This window comes from Chenopodium album, chromosome 16 (assembly GCF_948465745.1).
Source record: "Chenopodium album chromosome 16, dcCheAlbu1.1, whole genome shotgun sequence".
Taxonomy (NCBI): domain Eukaryota; kingdom Viridiplantae; phylum Streptophyta; class Magnoliopsida; order Caryophyllales; family Amaranthaceae; genus Chenopodium; species Chenopodium album.
In genome coordinates this window covers 49,151,281-49,171,344 of record NC_137849.1, presented here as the reverse complement: position 1 = coordinate 49,171,344, position 20,064 = coordinate 49,151,281, and the positions used below count along the sequence as shown (strand labels likewise).

Below are 20,064 nucleotides of genomic sequence, written 5' to 3'. Positions count from 1 at the left end.
ATAAAAGTTAGGGAAGGGATGATAGATAATGATACGAATTGCTACATAACACAGGTCGGGATGTCACACAACTACAATATTCAAGCGTCTCAATCTATCCGCTGTACAAGTTATTGATTTATTTATTGTGGTTTGACTACCACATTTGCCAAATACTACCTCCGTTATAAATTATTTGTAACGATTAAATATAAAGTAGAGAGGGAAAATGTCTTATTGTTGCAAATAATATGTAACGGAGGTAGTATTGAGGTTCTGTAAATATTTCATTAGGTGGTAGAATTTTTCGGATTGGGCTTGCGTTCACCGATTAATTACAAATACTCTCAGTTTTTTCTAATCCATCCTGACTTATAAAAAAGTTGATATTCGGAAACTTAAATATTAAGATGGTTTTAACAAATCTATAATATTATTAAAACTCAAAGGGACAACATGTTGACGACATGTGTCACTCTTAAGTCATCATGAGATTTATGACATGGCGCCACATGGATAATGACATGTCGATGTATATAATTATTTGGACCACATTAAAACCTTACACCCCTTGGAATTTCGATCTTTTAATACCATTATTGTCCTATTAAGTGGAAAACCATTTCACATTGATTCACCGTAAATAAAATTTCCTTTTAATCTATTGTATTTGTTGTTTTTATTCTACAACAATGTCATTTTATTTTATTACTTAATTAACATTCCTTTACAAAAATTATACAAACTTAAGATAATTTTTTTAATTTGTACTTAAACGAAATCTGGGGCATCGCTCAGGCCACAAACTAGTTCTATATCATTAAGTTACGAGTAGATTAAGATGAAAATAGAGTAGGATTGCTTTTAGAAAATGTGTTTAATTGCGGACCACTAATATTAGAGAAATTATGATTGTTTTATTAATTAAAAAATAAATAAAAGATTACTATGTTTATAAGAGGTTATTTTTTTTAAAATGAAATGTTTTATATACTACTGAATATGAATTATAAAAGTTACTATATAAAAATTAGGGTCACTATATCTAACATAATGTCATATAGTTACGCGTGTATAAACCTCAACCACATCATAATGTGGGTAGATTCATTCAGTCTTCAAGCCAATTATATTCCCTGTTTAATGAGGATTTCTTGATCTACAAATTAACAATTTCTAAAGATTTGATATGAATTTTCTGTACTATGAGGAGATCCCTATCTAAAAATTCCAATTTCTAAAGATTTCCTGTGATTTATTGTTTGGACTCTGAGAGTTTCTCTATCAAATTTCCAAATCTAATTTATTTATTTATTTATTTATTTTGACAAAGAATACTAATAAAGAAAAACTTTAACAAAGACAACCAACAAACACTACACAAAAACACCAAAGAGACACTTGCGAGCAAACTTTATTCGAGCCAAGTTGCAGTATTTGAAGTTCACACTGGGCCCACGAATACGCTTTGTACCCACACGAACCACCTAGCAATCCGCAGTTGATCTAGGTCGGTCCTCCACACAACTCATTTTCCTAAACCGAGGATGAACAATAGACCTGTGACGGCGAAACGATTGACTTGAAGGCTTGGCACTGGAATGCAAAGTGGCAAACTGAAAACTGGAAACACAACTCTTGTGAATTTATCCCTTCCATAGGACTATCAACATTAGAAAGGACAGTCATGCACTCCGAACTGTTTTGCGCCACTGGAGAACCTAATGACTGCTGTAAAATGGGAACCGACTAAGACTCTGTTGGGCACCGTCTGCCGATCCTCATCACAGGATACCTGTAGTGAAGTAAAGGTAGAGGACATCGCTACACTAGACTTCACATCATGAGAGACCATAACCTTCTCCGGTAACGATTGCAAAATCGGAGCATACGTGGACTGCAAAATAATCCAAATCTAAGGGCCTGTTCTCATTGGCTGAACTGAACTGAACTGAACTTATTGGAGCTGAGCTGAACTGAACTGAACTGAACTAAACTTATTAGAGCTGAACTGAACTGAACTTATCTTATTAGAGCTGAACTGAAGTGAAGTGAACTGAACTGAAAATAATTTGATGAGAACAGGGCCTAAATTAAATATATGTACAACAACTATTCTCTATCTAAATTCCAATTTCTAAAGATTTCCTATAATTAATTGTTTCGACTATGAGGATTTCTCTATCAAAATTCTAAATCTAAATTAAATTATGTACAACGACTATAAACGTATCTTATCAAAATTCTTAATAAATCAAAAAATGAATTAGACCTCAATCACATCATAATGTCCCTGACCACTCAAAATTGTTTCGATCATTTTCCATCGTTTTTCAAATTTAATAACGAACTTATCGAAAATACCTAATCATTGAAAAAAATAACTCTTAGAAAAAGTTTGCTACAAACATTAACTTTGTTATGTACTTGTTAATTTGGAGGATTGAGGATTCGAGGAAAGTACGTTAATAAAACTTTTTTTTTTTTGGAAAATTGATATTATTAAAATTTAAATGCTCTAGTGGATGACTGAACCATCATACGGCGGATGTACAGAAATGTAATACGAGTAGCTCATAGAATTGAAAATGACAGTAATTTATTAATATTACTTTAAAACAAAGCAATAATCAATAAGATTGGGGGTGTAGCTCATATGGTAGAGCGCTCGCTTCGCATGCGAGAGGTACGGGGTTCGATTCCCCGCACCTCCAAAATTTTTAATTTTGTTCGTTTTTTATTTCTTTTTATATTTTTATCAATATTTATATTCCTCTACACACTTGTCAACATAACATATAAATTAGTGTCATTTTCCAATTATACAACTTCTATCAAGCCAAAGCTTTAAATATAAACTTTCCCAACCCCCCCTTTTATAAATGCTAACAATATTACAAATATGACAACTTTTACTTTAGTAAGTCACAAGATACAGACAAACACACAACTTATTTGTAGTCTATAAAAATAGGCCATAATCTTTGTTGCACCTTACCATTACTTTCTACACTTTTCTTCTTATCCTTGTTTTGCTTCCAAAGAAGAGAGATTAATAATTAAAAAAAAAAAAAAAGGATTATGGAGGGTGCTCTTAGGAGGAAAAAAGGGGTGATAAAACCAATTAAGGTTAATAAAGGTATAATTAATTTGGAAGATTATGAAAAAGAAGAGCCATTGAGTCCATCATCGGTCATATTTCATAAACCAAACTTTAATATACATATTTTAGCAATGATGGGTTGCAAAACTACCATTGATGTTGAGCTTTGTAAGTCCAAAACTCCCAGTACTCTTCTCAAGCATCCTCGTTTCTCTAGCATTGTGGTAATTATTTACTTCTTCCCTTTTACATGTGCTTTTTCTTTTTAATGTATTCCTTTTAATATATACTTCTATTTTGTGCAGTCTTTAACATATATGTTTGACCAATTATATCTTCAATCACGTAATATATATTTTTTTGTTGCATGCATATTAGTAACAAATTATATACAATCACTATATGTGAATCTGTTTAATGTGCATTAACAATAATATAAACATAAACATGCATACATAATATACTATATATAACCATGCTTTATAAGTATCCTTAGTTGAAAAAAAAGAAAAAAAAAAGACAACATAATCATGCATGCATAAAATGACAAATTTAACCAAAGGGTGGTTGCTTATGTGAGCAAATTAATCAAATAATGACATTTAGCCAATATAGGGTGAAATAAATGTAAACAACCCAACCATAAAGTGACATATAAGGTTACATAAATGTGAGCAATATAATTGTACCGATTTAGGGGTTTCTTTCTTTATTTGTTATTATATATATATATATATATATATATATATATATATATATATATATATATATATATATATATATATATATATATATATATATATATATATATATATATATATATATATATATATATATATATATATATATATATATATATATATATTTTCTCTAAATAGATCATTTAGATACTAGATTGAGTGGGGGAGATTTTTTTGATTTAAAAACAAATAAAAAGTTGTATCTCCAAAAAACCCCTTTTAATAATAATCCAATATTTGGAAGTAGGAATAAGTTTGTACGGTATCACAAGAATAATGACTCATGAAATAAGTAGCTTTAATGATAAAGTAGTATTTAGTGATGTTTTGTTTACTTGAATAACTTTTCTTTGCCAATGTCAAATAAATAGATAAACCAAGTTTACTTTTTCTTCATTTTATCACATGATAGATGTTGTAAACCCCAATATCCACCGAAGGATTAATTATGCTATGTATTTGACCAATTGTGTTAATAGATGCTAGTCATTTTACCACATGATAGATGTTTTTTTTTTGATAAATGTTAGTCAAGCAACATGATAGATGTTAGGGCCTATTCACTTTAGTTTAATTTCAATTCACTTCAGTTCAGCTTCAATCAATTTAGTTCAATTCCTAATATCCTTCTCTAATAAAATATTCATTTCATCTCTATTCAGTTCAGTTCAATTCAATTCAACTCCAATAAGTTCAGCTCAGTAAACGTGAACATGCCCTTAGTCAAGCAACATGATAGATAATGTTAGTCAAGCAACATATAATATGAAAAGTGTTGTCTTAACAAAGCAAATCAACCATTTAGCACATACCAAGTATATTGATAATCCTGTTTTGAATTGATAATGAATCTCAAATATATAATAAAAAAACCATTTATTACATTATTGATTGTTATATCTTGAATTGATAATCAATGAATTAATCTTATCCTTAATTTGCTTTAATTTCCTACAGGTAGGAGATTTATGTAGAGGAGAAGAGTTGAAATGGGTGAGAACAGAAGTGGACTTAGACAAGCACTTTATAGTGCCAAAAATAGACCTTGAAAACATAGAATCACCTGAAAAATATCTTGAAGACTACGTTTACAACCTTAGCAAAACAACATTAGACAAGTCTAGGCCACTTTGGGAAATCCATATCCTTCATCTTAAGCTCTCCGAAGATGTCAAGGGCATTGGAATATTCCGTATTCATCATTCACTTGGCGATGGAACTTCCCTCATCTCTTTGATGTTAGCCTTAACGCGTAAGACCTCTGATCCAACGGCCTTGCCTACCATTCCTGCTCAAAAAACGTATGTTGATGATAACAAACATCCAAAGTTGTTCATTTGGAGATGGATTTTGGCCTTGTGGTGGATGTTAGTGTTGTCTTGGAACACCTTGATTGATGTGTTGATGTTTGTAGCAACTTCGATTTTTTTGAAGGACAAATCTCCTCTTAAGAGTAGTTCTAGAGGAAGTGTAGTGAATACCTCTAGGCGTTTTGTTTACAAGACGTTTAGCCTTGATGATATGAAATTCGTGAAGAACGCAATTGGTGGAGTAAGTTCATGTATTTCGTATTTGATCTTTTATTAATCGCGTTTTTTGTCAAATTTGATTCATTAGATTCAACTAATATACATGAATTTTGTTGCATTGAAATATACAGACTGTCAATGATGTTGCACTAGGAATCACACAAGCTGGTTTATCTCGTTATCTTAACAGAAAATATGGTAAGCCTTTTGCTTTTACAACAATTTTTTAAAGCTAGAAAGTTGTAGCTAAAGCATATTAATTGCTATATTTGCCTAGTTGGTCATGTGTTGGGTCATGTTATGCCCAAAAAGGGTTACATATTCATCCAATGTAAGTCCCGAAAACTATGGTTCAAGAGTTCAAGCTAAGTTGGATTAAACTTACTTAACGGGCTATATGCAAAATGGTCTTAAAATTGTATTTGAGCTAGCTAGGCCACAATTTTAGACTTTAGACGTATATAGGCTGCACAAATTTGGCTTTGGGTCGGATTGGAACGATTTAGACAATACTAGCAAGCATGAACATTTAATGTGCTAGCTTGATCAATGTTTCAATCTTCATGCTTTGTGTTCAGGAACGAATGGAAATGATCATATTCGTCTTAGATCTGTTCTTCTTATCAACATTCGACCAAGTGGAGGAATACAAGTGAGGCATTCTTCACATTACAATTCAAACATTTTGTGTAAAAATAATACATACCATAAATGAGTCAATTTTTGTATGTCATGTAAAATTGTAGGCATTAGCTGATATGATGGAGAAAGATACAGAGGCAAAATGGGGTAATTCAATTGGCTACGTGCTTCTTCCGTTCACCATTGGATTGCGCGATGATCCTTTAGATTACATCCGAGAAGCCAAGGTGACAGTAGACAGAAAGAAGAATTCACTAGAGGTCTTTTACACATATTTCATTGCTGAAATAGTTAAGAAGTTGTTTGGTGCAAAATTTGCAAGTGCCTTGTCTGATAAAATCAACTCTCATACAACAATCGCCTTCTCGAATTTAGTTGGACCTACGGAGGAAATTGGCTTTTATGGCCATCCTTTGGCTTTTCTTGCCCCATCTTCATATGGGCAACCAAATGTAAGTTGCACACCTCAATTTGTACAACCTATAAATTCTCTTTGTTAATAAATTACTAAACCATGGCATGCTAATAAATATGCAAAGATGTATGTTTTCTGATTTTTGTACTAAAGCTAATCATGGGTCATACCTAGCCAAGTTACAACTTAATGTTGGCCCAAGTCTTAAAAATTGGGCCAGGGTGTAGCAGGCTGAAGACTATAGTGCACTGGTCCAAAACCGGACTAGACGAATAAATTTGGTCCATTGGACCTGACCTATATTAATGATTCAAGATGGGCTGGTTCTGATAAACTCTAGCTTATATAGTACAATTGTGTAAAGAATTGATCATGTATTTATTTGTAAATTAGACCCATTATAAGTTTATAACATTGGTGATATTTATATTTTTACAGGAAGTGATGATTAACTTCCAAAGTTACATCAACAAGATGACATTAGTTCTTGCTGTTGATGAAGATGCAATACCTGATCCTCATCAATTGTGTGATGATATTGTTGACTCCCTCAAATTAGTGAAGGATGCTGTTATAGCAAAAGGCCTAGTCAAAAACTCTGCACCACAAAATGGCTGTGCAACTACAGAGCGATGACCTTAATACAACCGCGGTGCAAACCAACCTGGATAACTAAATGCAGAATTTAGTCATACACCATCAGCCGCGATAAGCCTATGTACTTCCACAACCATATACGTGCGTACAACGAATGTACCACCACAATCATCCTATATATCTGTTAGGGCTGAACCTCCCTAATTAAATTTAAATTTAATTACTTGTTTAATTTCTTTCTTGTGTTTAAGAATAATCAATTTATTTATTTTGCTTCTATAACAACTTTCTCAGATTGCTTTATCTATCCACTTGTAAATTATCCAACATTAAAGAAAAATTGTGATAGTGGATTTCAATTGGGTTAATCTGGATTCGGGGTTAAGTTTTAGGTGGCTAAGTTTCAGTTCCTTCTCAATTGTTGTTGTAGGGAATCAAACACGCGATCCTCCCTAATTCTTACCAAGTACAACCCCATTCAATCAATCACCAGTACACCAGCAACCAATTAGTATTCATTGCTATGGATGTACTATTGTTCGTTGCATATTGAAAACACGAATTTAAGAGTTCTTATTTTATAACTTAGTGCTGATCAAATTTGTTTTGATAAAAATTGAGTGGGGTTAGTTCATTAATTGTTATGGGTGGGTTTCAAATCAATAACGTACGTTTATCACAATTTCAAGCATCCTATCCCTATACCTCCACGTAGTACGTGGCTACGTACGTCTTTATAATCATCATTTGCTTACTTTTGCTCTTGGTAAAATTTTAATGAGAGGGAGGATGATTGCATTTAGAAAATGTGATTAATTCAAAACATCCAATTTCTAAAGATTTAATATGAATTGTCTGTACTATGAGTAGCCGGTAATCGGGACATAGTAAATTCAGAACTTCTCATAGTTACCGGCTACTCAATACCTCTACAAGATTGATTACCAATGAGATTATATTCAGCAAATGAGGTAAACTTGATATTATTGGGGACAAAATTTCCTATTGTGGAAAGGTCTTACCCATTTTTTTAAATATCGAGATACATAATAATTAAGAATTAAAAGCCCTTCTCAGCTAGGTTAACAGACAAGACACTTTGGGGGGAGGGGGGGTTGAAGGGTAAAGAAATCCCCATCCCCAAAGTATCACTAATAAGGTTTGATCAGTAACTGTTCACGTAATTGTGTGTGTGTGTGGGTGTGTATATATATATACATATATATATATATATTATATTATTATATATATATATATTATATTATTATTTATATATATAAACATTAAAACTTCCATCAACTTGCTCTCTACCGTGCTTATGAACAGTGATTCTTGGTGTTATTACTCTACTGCCCCCAACAATAATATATTACCCAATTTGCCCTTTTTTTTCCCTTTTCTTGTGAATGAGATAGTAATATACGAGTAGTATGTGTGGATTGTGTGTTGCCAGCTGCTTCTATGGGCCACGTTGCATCTTTGGTCAGTGCTAGCTGCTTTTTCTGATGAATGAATTTAAAAAAATTTATTATTACGCAACTATTTTTTTTGCACAACCAATTGTCTGGGTTAGGTAGGGAGGTGTCTTCAGAAGAATGGAAGTCGTTGCCATGGCGGTGGTACTGCTCAATGGTCGCCAGAAATTGCTAGAGGAATGGTGGAGGAGGCTCAGGCAGCCGCGTAAGTTACGAGGTTTGTGGACATGGATTTCATTGTTGTATTTTTTATTTGGGTATAGTTCATGTTTTGGTTTAATTATAGATTAATAACAATATTTCATTGTTAGTCTTGTTAATTTAGCTAGCATTGTGTTTGTTGTCGGTGGTCCCAAGTTGCAAATTCCAATTTTTTTTTTTTTTTTGACAAATTCCATATTTTCTTGCTTTGTTTTAGTGTTGCCTATTATCAGAGTAGGTGACTTAGGTAGTAGCACTTTTGTACGATTACTTTGACTTAATTATTTTTATTTATTTATTTTTTTTTAAAAAAAATAAAATAAAATTAAGGCGGTGTTGTTAGCTAGGGTTGGGAATTTACTCTTTATATATATATAGATGTCTGGTGTTGGATGAGCTTGTGCATGTTTCTATTGTGGTTGCTGGTAGATCAGGATTTAAATTCAGACAGTGTTCTATTTGTAAGTGCTTGTACTTTTGCACCGAACTAGAAGCTGGTTCTATGTCATATGCTTTGATTTCTTGGACAACGATTGCAAATTCAGACATTAAACATCGCTTACTTAAAATCTCTACTTTTATTATCTTGACCAGTGCATTATCCGAATTGGACAAATCTGGAAGTACAAATCACTTGAATATAACACAAAATCCATACATTCAACAAAAAATACTGTTAGATTGTGCTGTTGTTGCAATCCTGATTAATAAGTAGCTGATTATTATTTCTTCTTTACATGGCAGGGATTTGTGTAGGAGTTGTTGTTCTATCATTGTAGTGTGATTCTTATTTGGTATGTGTTCTTCTTACAATTCTAAAAGGCTTCATTTGTGTAGTATTTTGAGTTTCTTTTATTTAATGACTGGTCTATTCCCTGTACAAATTCCCATTTCCTTTGGTTTTAGTAGACTGTGTTGTATGTTTAATGTTATGTTCCATGGGTAAATTCACTTAGATTGTTATCATGAATGATGCTAAGGTTGGAATTATGTAATTACTGGTCCTATCATCTACCTATTTTGTATATCTATGTATATACAAGCAAATGTTTTGAATAGAAATTTTGATAAACATTCTTTTTTGCTTATTTTGTTTTCTACTTTTTGGTGGTTAATTTTTTTAATTTTTTTTTTAGAGGAGGGGGTGGTTTTAAGATTTTGTTTTTAATTTTCTTTTGTATAAGTTTGTTTGTGTAGTTTATGCTTTTGAAAAAGCCATGATGAAAAGGGCAATTCATCGTTTACTCATAGTCCTTAACGTGGTTATTCTCGTTACAGGTTATGGCTGTAGCACCACGCAAAGTTTTCATTCCATTCCAGCCTCTTTTGGAAAAGATAATTGCTTGGTTGAAATTTTCAAAACCAGTTTATGGCTTCATAGATGTAGCGAAGCATAATGCGTGTGTGCGAGTGAATCGACCAAATAGTCGGTTTGGGTTTCTGTTTTACGGTGGAGAGGCTGATTCAGCTGATGAATCTCGTGAGAGGGCAACTCATAAAGCTGTGCATAGACTGATTTCTAGCTTTGGAGTTCGGGTAGCTGATTTCACTTACGATAGAATTAAAATGTATCAGCTCTGTACTAGGCTTTACAAGCACAAATGTGCTGAATTAGTACAAGAGAGGAGGGGGTCATGTAGACCTGCTGGGAGAGTTGACTCTGGAACGCATTCAGCATTGGACTATGCTGATGTTTCACTTGACTGTACACAATTTCTAGGTGTTGTTGTCAGGAAAACTGGTGCTTGTGCAACTGCTGTTGAATATACTTGGGTTGATGGCCATGGTTACATAGCCTGGGTTGTGGTGACTTGTCCACCTACTAACATGAGGAAGGAGTGTATTTTCAGCGAACCTTGTCTAACAGCAGCCATTGCTCAACAGAAGGTGGCAAAGAGAGCAGTGTTTTACATTGCCTGCCAATATAATTTAGAGATAGTTGATGCTAACTATGGTATTGCAGCAAAAGTAAGTGAAGAATGCTCTTTGGTTCAAAAGAAGTATTTCATTTTAAGAGAACATCTTGATTGTCTAAGAGAGCAATCTAGACAATCTGAGCCTTTAGACGTTGCTGCTAATGCTGAGTGTGTCACTCCAACAGATGATGTAACAAAGATCCTTGTTAGTGAAGTACCTCCTCCTTGTCCAATTAAGCGAACCAATGTTGGAAATGTTTATCGCCCAACAGCCTTGAGAATTGGAACATCTGAAGGCCTGGTGGCTGAGGCTGATATTCCTGAAGTAGAAACACTTTTTATGAAGCCTAAGTTAGATTAGATTTATGTTGTTGTAGTATGTCATTGTTGTATTTCAATGGCTTTAGAATAATCTTTAGGTCTTATTAGCTTCCTTTTTGAAATTAGATGTATTGGAAGACAGCCAGTTTAGCTTTGGTTGTTAGTTTTACTTTGCTTTTTTTGGAAGGTTGGGGTACTTATTAATGTAATGTTACCTTTTGCTAAGGGAAGCCTATTTTGCTTAGGAAGTTGTACGCAGAGCATGCTCTGAAATCATGTAATCATTTCCTTAATTATATGAAAAAGTACTTATTCACTATGTTTTGTACTTGTGCCCTTGGTGTTTAATGGTGTTTGTTTATTGTTTGAAATTATATTCATTGATATAAGTAGATGATAAAGTCCTGAAATCATTTATGGTTGTTAGGTTACTGCAGATAGCTTAATTGCCTTTTCAGTAATCACTTTGCAGAATTACATTATAATGGGTAATTCCTTCTGTTCTTTACATGTTTTGCACTCATTATATCAAAATTTTTTTATACTTATGGACTATACTGATATCAATAATGTGAACCTTTTATTGGAAATTCCTTTTGTATGGTAGATTGTAATTCTGGAATACCGCGGTTATCTCGTAAGAGTTGTCAACGATTAAATCAGGCTGCACAACACTCATCTAAATCATCATCTGTTAGGTACTGAAACAATGATTAGTATTTACATTACAATTAGTTCTATGTTTCATACTGACTACAGCAATTTAACTTCTACATATAGTCCATCAGTACATGATTCAACTCAGCTTATTCGAAGAGTGTCTAAAAGAAGACGTTCATTTGAAGAATCATCTGAAATTTTCAGATATAGGTATACTATTGTTATTAGTTATAAGTTCTTTGTCTCATATTTACTTATAATTTAGAGGCTAATCATTACTCAGAGAAGTACTTGTATTCAAAACTTGTCAATATTTGCCTATAGACTTACCTAAATTACTGTGCACGTTGTTTATTTTGCATATGCAAATTCTGCATGCCATGCATTGTCCATTTCTAATTTACTACATCTACTTTATGCACTGATTAGAATCATAGCCTTCAACTTCATTTAATATCCTTTCTTTTCGACATCTGAGGGATGGAGGAAGAGTAGAAGAAGAGAAAATTTAAAATTTATTGTTATTATTGCCTTTGTAAATATGCAGTGAACAAGAAAGTGGTAGTACATCTCAGACGCAGTTGACTAAACGTAGTCGATGCATTGAAAAAAATGGAAGCATACATGCAAAGAGGTATGTGTATATAAATATCAAATTTAATGATAATTAGATTAATTATATATTAAGTGTCTTTGATTACCTTGCAGTGGAAAAGGTATTACTGTGGCTAAGAAGGTGGTCAAAAAAGCCCCTAAACAGAAAGAAAAGTGTATGTTTTAAAATTACAGCTACTCTGCCTTGTTTTGTATCTTAGAAGCTTTTATGTACATCCATTTATATCTTGTATTGTACATAGGTATACCTGCTGCAATGATTGGTCAACCGCTACCCAAAAAGTCACATACTTTGTGTGCACCTCATTATTGTTTAAAATGCTATGCTAAAAAATTTGAAAGTGAGACCGCCCATTTCTGCTGCGGTGATGGAGATATCCAACTAGCTGTAAATGAGTACCCTCCCGAACTTATTCTCTTATTCACATCACTGGAAGAAGATGCTGTACACTTTCAAAAGTATGCTCGGTTATATAATAATCTATTTGCATTTAGTTCCATAGGTGGAAACTTTGATGCAAGTACATACAAGGGCATTTATGTGTTCAAGTTACATGGCCAACTATATCATTTTGTACCTGATTTATTACCTGATGATGGGCCACCTAAATACTTGCAACTGTATTTCTATGATGGCCAACGTGAAGCTGAGAATAGGGTTGGGTCTTTTCTAGAATTAAGGCAAGATATAATTGATATTCTTATGAGTGTTTCTCAGCAGAATCCATATGCTGCATTTTTCCGTTCTTTAAAAGAAAGAGATGTAGCTGAAGACACACATATTGTATTAAATAAAAATACAGTATATGATCAACGTGTGTACAATGCCCCAACTGTTGATGATGTTGCTGTTATTTGGCCAGACAGTGCTTCATCAAGTGATACTTTAAGCCCTCACATACTTGTATATGGTAAATCTTGTGAATCTCATCGAATTTATCACAACTATGGGTGTTATGATCCATTACAATATCCATTGTTATTTTCTCGTGGAGAATGTGGTTGGATGCAAGGGCTAAAGAAAACATCTCATGCTGACAGAAGACAAGCAAGTTTATACCCTAATCCAATAATGTCATGTGCTGTCCACACTGTTGAAGACTTGTTGAGTCAGGAAGAAATACGTAAGTACATGATTATATTTATGTTCAAGTGCATTATTATATTCTATTACTTAATAAGATGCATTTATAATTTACAGGGGCAAAGAAGAAGCATACACGTGCTGATAAATTCATTTCTCCAAGAGAATATTATGCATATAGATTGCAAATACGGCCTAACAATTTCTTGCTCAGAGCCGGTAGATGTTTACAACAATACATTGTTGACATGTATGTCAAGATAGAGAATACAAGGCTCGACTATCTGCGCAATAACCAGTCAACCATTAGAGCTGATTTATATCAAGGAATCCTTGATTCTCTAGATAGTGGAGAAACTAAAGCACACAATGTTGGTCGAAGAGTAATCCTGCCTCCAAGTTTCATAGGAGGTCCTCGGGATATGAAAAAACGGTATCTTAATGCCATGGCTTTGGTGCAGAGATTTGGTAAGCCTAATTTGTTTGTCACGATGACATGCAACGCTAACTGGCCAGAAATAAAGTCTGAATTAGCACCTGGTGAAGCAGCACAAGATTGTCCTGATTTAGTAGCACGGATCTTCAGAATAAAATTACTTGCATTGAAAAGAGAAATTATGGAGAAAAAGGTATTTGGTACGGTTGCAGCTATGGTGTATATCGTAGAGTTTCAGAAACGAGGCCTTCCACATGCTCATTTCTTGATAATCTTAAAACCAGAATTCAAGTTAAAGTGTCCTGCTGATTATGATAAATTTGTATGTGCTGAAATTCCAGATACTTCTAACCCTATTCTTCGCAAGATTGTTCTAGCACACATGATGCATGGTCCATGTGGCTCATTAAATCCGCATTGTCCATGTATGCGGAAGGAAGGGCAAAAACTAAGCTGTAAGAATAAATTCCCTAAACCATATGCATCTGAAACAAGTACAAATAAGGATGGTTATCCTATATACCGAAGAAGAAACACGGGGGAAAATGTCACTATTCGTGGTGCACAGCTAAACAACCAATGGGTGATTCCTTACAATCCTTATTTGTCTATGTTGTTTGATTGTCATATTAATGTCGAAGTTTGCTCTACAATCAAGGTAGTAAAATATCTCTACAAGTATGTTTACAAGGGACATGACAGGATTTCTTATAATGTTCGCCCTGCTGATGATGATTCTGTAGATGAAATTGAACAATATCAGTCAGGAAGATGGGTTTCTCCATGTGAAGCTGCTTGGCGAATATTTGGTTTTGATTTGTTTGAGATGTCTCCATCAGTATTGCCTTTACAAGTTCATCTTCCCAATATGCATACGGTTCATCTTTGGCCACATGAGAGGCTAAACACTGTTATTTCTGACTCTAAGCGTTCAAGGACTCAGCTAACCAAATTCTTTGCAATGAATGCTGCAGTAGAAGGTGGTACTGGTTATCTATACATTGAATTCTGTGAACATTTCAAATGGGATGCAAAGGCTAAAGAATGGACTGACAGAGCTACAAACAGATATGCAGTAGGAAGATTGGCTTTTGTATACCCCGCTGAAGGTGAACGTTTTTTCTTGCACCTTTTATTGTTGAACGTTAGAAGTCCTACATCTTTTGAGAATTTACGAACTGTAAATGGTTATGTCTGTCCTACTTTTCAAGAGGCTGCTCTTAAACTAGGCTTGATAGAAGAAGATGATGTAGCAGATTTAGCTTTGACTGAAGCTTCTGAAGTTCAACACCCAGTAGCCTTACGCCGTTTGTTTGCAACAGTGCTCATATTTTGTCAAGTGAGTGATCCATCTGGTTTATGGAACAAATTTTTCCCTTCCTTATCTGAGGATTTTTATTACAGATTTCCAAACGATATGCAGAAAGTCCATCAGCTGACTGTTAGGTCTCTTGAACAACATCTTGAAGCAATGGGAAAATCATTATCTACATTTGGCTTAGATCATTTAAATAGCCAAGTTGATGATGGTTTCAGAAGAACAAAGGATATTATAGATGCTCTTGATGCGCCTATTCCAAAGGAGTGCCTAACATGTCGATCCAGATTAAATTCTGCACAAAATTCTGCTTTCAAATGTATTATGGAATTTGTCACAAAAGGGAAATCAGGTGCTTTTTTCATAGATGGTCCTGGAGGTACAGGCAAAACTTTCTTATATAATGCCTTGTATGCAGAGATTCGCTTGATGAATAAAATTGTATTGCCCACAGCAACCTCAGGTATTGCTGCAGCAAATATTCCCTCTGGTCGTACAGCTCATTCAAGGTTTAAAATACCTCTTGACAGTGACATATCCTTAGCATGTGTTGTTCCTAAACAGAGTAGTTTAGCAGCACTTCTAAGAGAAACCACATTAATTATATGGGATGAAGCTTCAATGGCAAAAAAAGCAAAATATTGAATCCCTTGATTTTTTATTACAAGATATATGTAACACAACCACTGCCTTTGGTGGGAAGATAGTTGTCTTTGGAGGTGACTTCAGACAAGTTCTACTAGTTGTTCCTCAAAAAACAATGAAAGAGGCAGTAGACACAAGTATTGTCACTTCACATCTATGGGAGACATTCATAAAGTTTAAACTTACAGATAACATTCGAGCACGAGATGATCCTGCATATTCCTCTTTCTTACTTGCCTTAGGCAATGGTCAATTACAGTCCACTGAAATCTCATTCGTTGATTTGCCAATTCAAGTTGCACATTCTTTCGAAGATGACACAAGCTTAATAGCTAATCTCACAGAAACGACATTCCCCGAAATCATGCAAGGTGGCTTTGTAGATGATGTTTTCATAACAAGGGCAATTTTAACTCCAATGAATGATGATGTTGATTCTATCAATTCATTTATGATTGACAAGTTCCCCGGTGACATTGTCACGTACAAGAGTTTTGATATTATGCTAAATGATACATGCAGTATATATCCCACAGAGTTTATGAACAAACTCTATCCAGGAGGTATGAGTCCACACGAACTTGTCCTGAAAGAGAATTGCCCAGTGATATTGCTAAGGAACATCTTACCATCATCAGGCTTATGTAATGGCACTCGACTCATTTGCAAAAGATTCTTTCCAAATGTGATTGAATGTGTAATTGCAGTTGGACATTATAAAGGAGAGCATGTGTTCATTCACAAAATTAATCTAAGGCCTTCAAGTTCTACTAATTATCCGTTCCAGTTTGAACGGAAGCAGTTCCCTATCAAGTTGAGTTTTGCAATGACAATCAATAAGTCTCGAGGACAAACTCTCAATCAAGTGTCAATATACTTACCTCGCTCTTGCTTCTCTCATGGTCAATTGTATGTTGCACTCTCTCGTGCAAAGAAAGCAAAAGATGTTCAGGTCTTTTCTGCTAAACCACCAGACCAATATCCACAAAATGGTGTTAAAAATGTAGTGTCATATGAAGTTTTGCGATTAGCTGGTATTATTTAATATGTGATGGAAACTGGTACTTCATTATGCTCTCCACCATATTTTGAAGCGGTTCTTCTTCAATTTTTTCTTGATTTATACCTCACCCACTGCATCAGCAATCAGGTTTACTTTTTACCCTTAATTTATAATTTTGCAAATTTATGAATTTAAAATTAGTTATTAATGTAGTTGAATTTATATGTGTAAAAATCATGTCTTGAACTAATTGATGGTTACTCTAAGTAAGCTTTGGGAGTTGTGAGGAACTGGATAACTTAATAGGAGTTTGGCTGTACATATTATCTCGTAGTTTGTAAATTGCTGGAATGCTATATTTAGTTGGAATTAACTAAGAGTTGAAGATTCATAGTTGGTTGATTTGATTGTCTTCATTTGGTAACTAACCAAGAGTTGAAGAGTCATAGTTGGTTGATTTGATTGTCATATATAATTGATTGTCTTGATTTAGCAGTAAAATTCAGGTGCTATCTGCTGCCCATGTTATGGGGCTACCAAACAAGGATGCAGTAGCCTTTTCTTTTCTTTATTCTAAATGAGGGATTTTAAGCACGCCAATAGTTTCATACTTTGATAGTGTCAGAACTCCAATTGTCCTTTCCTAAAGCTCTAGAGATTAAGTTTTGATAACGGTTTGGGTTAGACGAGGCATTTGTTGTCTGTATATGTTAGTTTTGAAGTACATCACTTGATTGATGCTTAATTAGACATAAGAACTAGGACATTTAGTCTGATGACGTTACATCTTTTGACTATATTATATACGTATTATTCCAAAAGTAATGAAATTAAACATACTTCTACTTGTAATCATTAATATGCAAGTTTATTGGACTAGACTAAGAAGGAAACTATGTAAGCACACCTGTTCTGCTGAACATAAAACATATGCTAGGTGTATGAAGATTGATGTACAATGGGATGGGCTAATTTGCTCTGTTGACCTTTGTGCCATTTGAAAATCAGAATATTCTGGTGTCCAACCATGTTCTATCAAATTGGTTATCTTAAAAAGAATTTATGCTTGCATATGAGAGACATCGGTTGAGGAAGGGCATCCAACATATGCTAACATGTACTACAAATTTAAAAGAAGCCATATGCTTACATGCACTACAAAATCTTCAAGTTTATTAAATTGTGTAGTCGTGTTGCTTTACACATTAATTCCGACAATTACTGGTTTACATTGCAGGGTCTCCTGATTTTGGATTCTGCACAAACTGAAGGTTAGAATGTTATGAATAAGGTAAATAAAAACAGTCTGAACTTGTAATGTATGGAGCTTGCTATGGTAAGAACATATTGTACTTTTAATAAGTATTCTACAGACTAAGAGTATTTGATTAAGTAGCTATTATTATTTTTGATTAAATAGCTAATATTAATGCTATATAAGGTAAAATAGGAACACATGCTTGTATTAGTGCAGATTAGAAGTTTAAATTTTCAGTTTCAATCAGATAAGTTAATGTAGCTTATATGAATATATTTATATAACAAATGTATTTTATGAGTTCCTTCTTATTTTATTTATTTCTCAGCTAATAGCTACAATGTGGGTATGACCTAGGCCCAATTTACGTGCAACTCACAATGATAAAATGCTATATCCAATGGGCTGGGCTACATTGTTTTCAAATTAGATGGCTAAATGTTATGTTAAAGGATAAAAAAAAATAAGAGAGTTGAATTATACAAGTACAATAGTAGATATCTTATTTTACAAGCAACATAAAGAATGGTCAAGTTAACTGTAGATATAACACTTGTAAAATTTGTATTTAGTATAAGTACTTTAATTTTCTTACTTAAAAATTAAGATCTTGTACTTTATTTATTTTACAGCCACAAAAAATAAACACAATTTTAAAAGATTACCTACTCTCTGTAACTTTTCAATTAAATTTTTATAAATGTAAGAGAAAAGCAAAATACCAGTCAAACAAGCAAAGCAATTACCTCTTATGTACTACACTACTTTATTTTATTTATTTTTAGTAAGATGTACTACACTACTTTTGCTAGATATACTAAGTATGGCTGCTACAGTCCTTAACAGTAATTGTTGCTACAGAGCACCGACTATGATAGCTTCTTTTTGCCTATAAATACTTAAGTACTTATTGCTTTCAAACTACCACTTAAACTGCTAAGAAATCTTCTTTGATAAAGGTATGTCTTCTACCTTTCAATTACCATTAATTTCTTTCTTTATTTATAGAATATTTTACACGTTGAATTGAATTATTTGACATGAATATGCTTCATTGTTAGTTATTTAATATCCTCATTTATGTCAAATTATTCTTTATACATGTCTGCTATACAACTTTCCATGCTAACACTACAAGAAAACGCTCATTTACCGATGGGATTTACCGATGGCTAGAAAAATCCATCGGTAAAAAAATAATTTACCGATGGTTTTACTTAGCCATCGGTATTTTGAGAAATACCGATGGCCTGGCTATCGGTATATTTTTTCCGATGGCTTTCTTCCATCGGTAAAATATTATATTTTAAAACAAAATTTAAAATTTTTACCGATGGCTAAAAACCATCGGTATAAAATAAATACCAATGGCTTTTAGCTATCGGTATTTTACCGATGGTTACAAGCCATCGGTAATTTTTAAAAAAAAATTAAAAAAAAATGAAGTAAAACCCTTTTCTATTTTTCTATCTTCTTATCATCTTCTTTTTCTCACGCCTCTCTCATCTCTTTTTCTCTCTCCTCTCTCTCTCCTCCTTCCCCCTTTTGCTCTTTTCGTTCTCCTCTCACTCTTCCATTCCCTTGTTTCTTTTTTTCTTTTCCTCATCACTCATCTCACTTCTCTACCCTCCCTCTAAGTTTTGTTCTTTCTCATGGTGTTTGTGGCTTTGTTCGACGGTGTTCATGGGCTATTTGTGGGTTTTTCGGCGGCAATGTGGTTTTTTTGGTCAAATTCGACCATAAAAACTCCAGATCTGGAGTTTTGATGGTCGAATTAGACCATTTAAACCTTGAGAAGTGAAAAGAAAATCTAAAGGTATGTTATTTGTGGTTGAATATTCGTTGGTTTTTTTTTGTTTTTCGTGGGTTTTGTTGTTGATGTTCGTGGGTTTTGTGGTTAATTTCATGGGTTTTGTGGTTGATTGTCTGATTTTTGTGGTTGGTTTTTCTGATTTATTTGGTAGATTTTCGAGGGAGTTGTGTTTGATTTTCCTTGGTTTTTGGTTGATTTTCGATGAATTATTGTGGTTGATTTTCGATGAATTATTGTGGTTGATTTTCATTGGTTTTTTTGGTTGATTTTTGTTGATTTTCGTTAGTTTTTATGGTTGATTTTCATGGATTATT

At 33.6% G+C, this 20,064-nt stretch overlaps 4 protein-coding genes and 1 non-coding gene across 7 annotated transcripts; all 5 read left to right on the top strand.

Moving 5' to 3' along the window:
• The first annotated feature begins 2,620 nt into the window (after nt 1-2,620).
• Nucleotides 2,621-2,693, top strand: TRNAA-CGC (transfer RNA alanine (anticodon CGC)). The gene has a single exon. It is a non-coding gene; the product is annotated as a tRNA-Ala (tRNA).
• Nucleotides 2,694-2,995: 302 nt separating this feature from the next.
• On the top strand, nt 2,996-7,362 carry LOC145585789 (wax ester synthase/diacylglycerol acyltransferase 11-like). Its single transcript, XM_081642502.1, has 6 exons — nt 2,996-3,306; nt 4,780-5,373; nt 5,483-5,549; nt 5,930-6,003; nt 6,098-6,445; nt 6,847-7,362. The coding sequence occupies exons 1-6, from the start codon at nt 3,061-3,063 to the stop codon at nt 7,042-7,044; spliced, it is 1,527 nt and encodes a 508-aa protein (XP_081498628.1). The 5' UTR covers nt 2,996-3,060; the 3' UTR covers nt 7,045-7,362.
• A 1,161-nt stretch (nt 7,363-8,523) lies between these two features.
• On the top strand, nt 8,524-11,237 carry LOC145585787 (uncharacterized). Of its 3 annotated transcripts, none has more exons than XM_081642499.1 (3): nt 8,524-8,697; nt 9,426-9,475; nt 9,960-11,237. In XM_081642499.1, exon 3 carries the CDS (start codon nt 9,963-9,965, stop codon nt 10,956-10,958), a length of 996 nt encoding a protein of 331 aa, XP_081498625.1. In that variant the 5' UTR covers nt 8,524-8,697; nt 9,426-9,475; nt 9,960-9,962; the 3' UTR covers nt 10,959-11,237. The 3 variants fall into 3 exon arrangements, with proteins under 3 accessions (XP_081498625.1, XP_081498626.1, XP_081498627.1); XM_081642501.1 differs by having other exon boundaries at nt 8,532-8,685; XM_081642500.1 differs by lacking the exon at nt 9,426-9,475.
• A 123-nt stretch (nt 11,238-11,360) lies between these two features.
• Nucleotides 11,361-15,676, top strand: LOC145584494 (uncharacterized). Its single transcript, XM_081641325.1, has 7 exons — nt 11,361-11,406; nt 11,526-11,616; nt 11,699-11,788; nt 12,126-12,212; nt 12,287-12,348; nt 12,436-13,317; nt 13,395-15,676. The coding sequence occupies exons 1-7, from the start codon at nt 11,403-11,405 to the stop codon at nt 15,674-15,676; spliced, it is 3,498 nt and encodes a 1,165-aa protein (XP_081497451.1). The 5' UTR covers nt 11,361-11,402.
• A 115-nt stretch (nt 15,677-15,791) lies between these two features.
• Nucleotides 15,792-17,948, top strand: LOC145584492 (uncharacterized). Its single transcript, XM_081641324.1, has 2 exons — nt 15,792-16,710; nt 17,917-17,948. The coding sequence occupies exons 1-2, from the start codon at nt 15,792-15,794 to the stop codon at nt 17,946-17,948; spliced, it is 951 nt and encodes a 316-aa protein (XP_081497450.1).
• The last annotated feature ends 2,116 nt before the right edge of the window (nt 17,949-20,064 follow it).

Excerpts from the sequence above, each read along its gene's own strand:
- LOC145585789 (XM_081642502.1), top strand. The coding sequence starts at position 3,061 with ATGGAGGGTGCTCTTAGGAGGAAAAAAGGGGTGATAAAACCAATTAAG. Across the intron at positions 5,374-5,482 it reads TGAAGAACGCAATTGGTGGA|ACTGTCAATGATGTTGCACT; the intron begins GTAAGTTCATGT and ends TGAAATATACAG. Across the intron at positions 6,446-6,846 it reads CTTCATATGGGCAACCAAAT|GAAGTGATGATTAACTTCCA; the intron begins GTAAGTTGCACA and ends ATATTTTTACAG.
- LOC145585787 (XM_081642500.1), top strand. The coding sequence starts at position 9,963 with ATGGCTGTAGCACCACGCAAAGTTTTCATTCCATTCCAGCCTCTTTTG.
- LOC145584494 (XM_081641325.1), top strand. Across the intron at positions 11,617-11,698 it reads TCTAAATCATCATCTGTTAG|TCCATCAGTACATGATTCAA; the intron begins GTACTGAAACAA and ends TTCTACATATAG. Across the intron at positions 12,213-12,286 it reads GGAAGCATACATGCAAAGAG|TGGAAAAGGTATTACTGTGG; the intron begins GTATGTGTATAT and ends ATTACCTTGCAG.
- LOC145584492 (XM_081641324.1), top strand. The coding sequence starts at position 15,792 with ATGAAAGAGGCAGTAGACACAAGTATTGTCACTTCACATCTATGGGAG. Across the intron at positions 16,711-17,916 it reads TGAAGTTTTGCGATTAGCTG|GGTCTCCTGATTTTGGATTC; the intron begins GTATTATTTAAT and ends TTTACATTGCAG.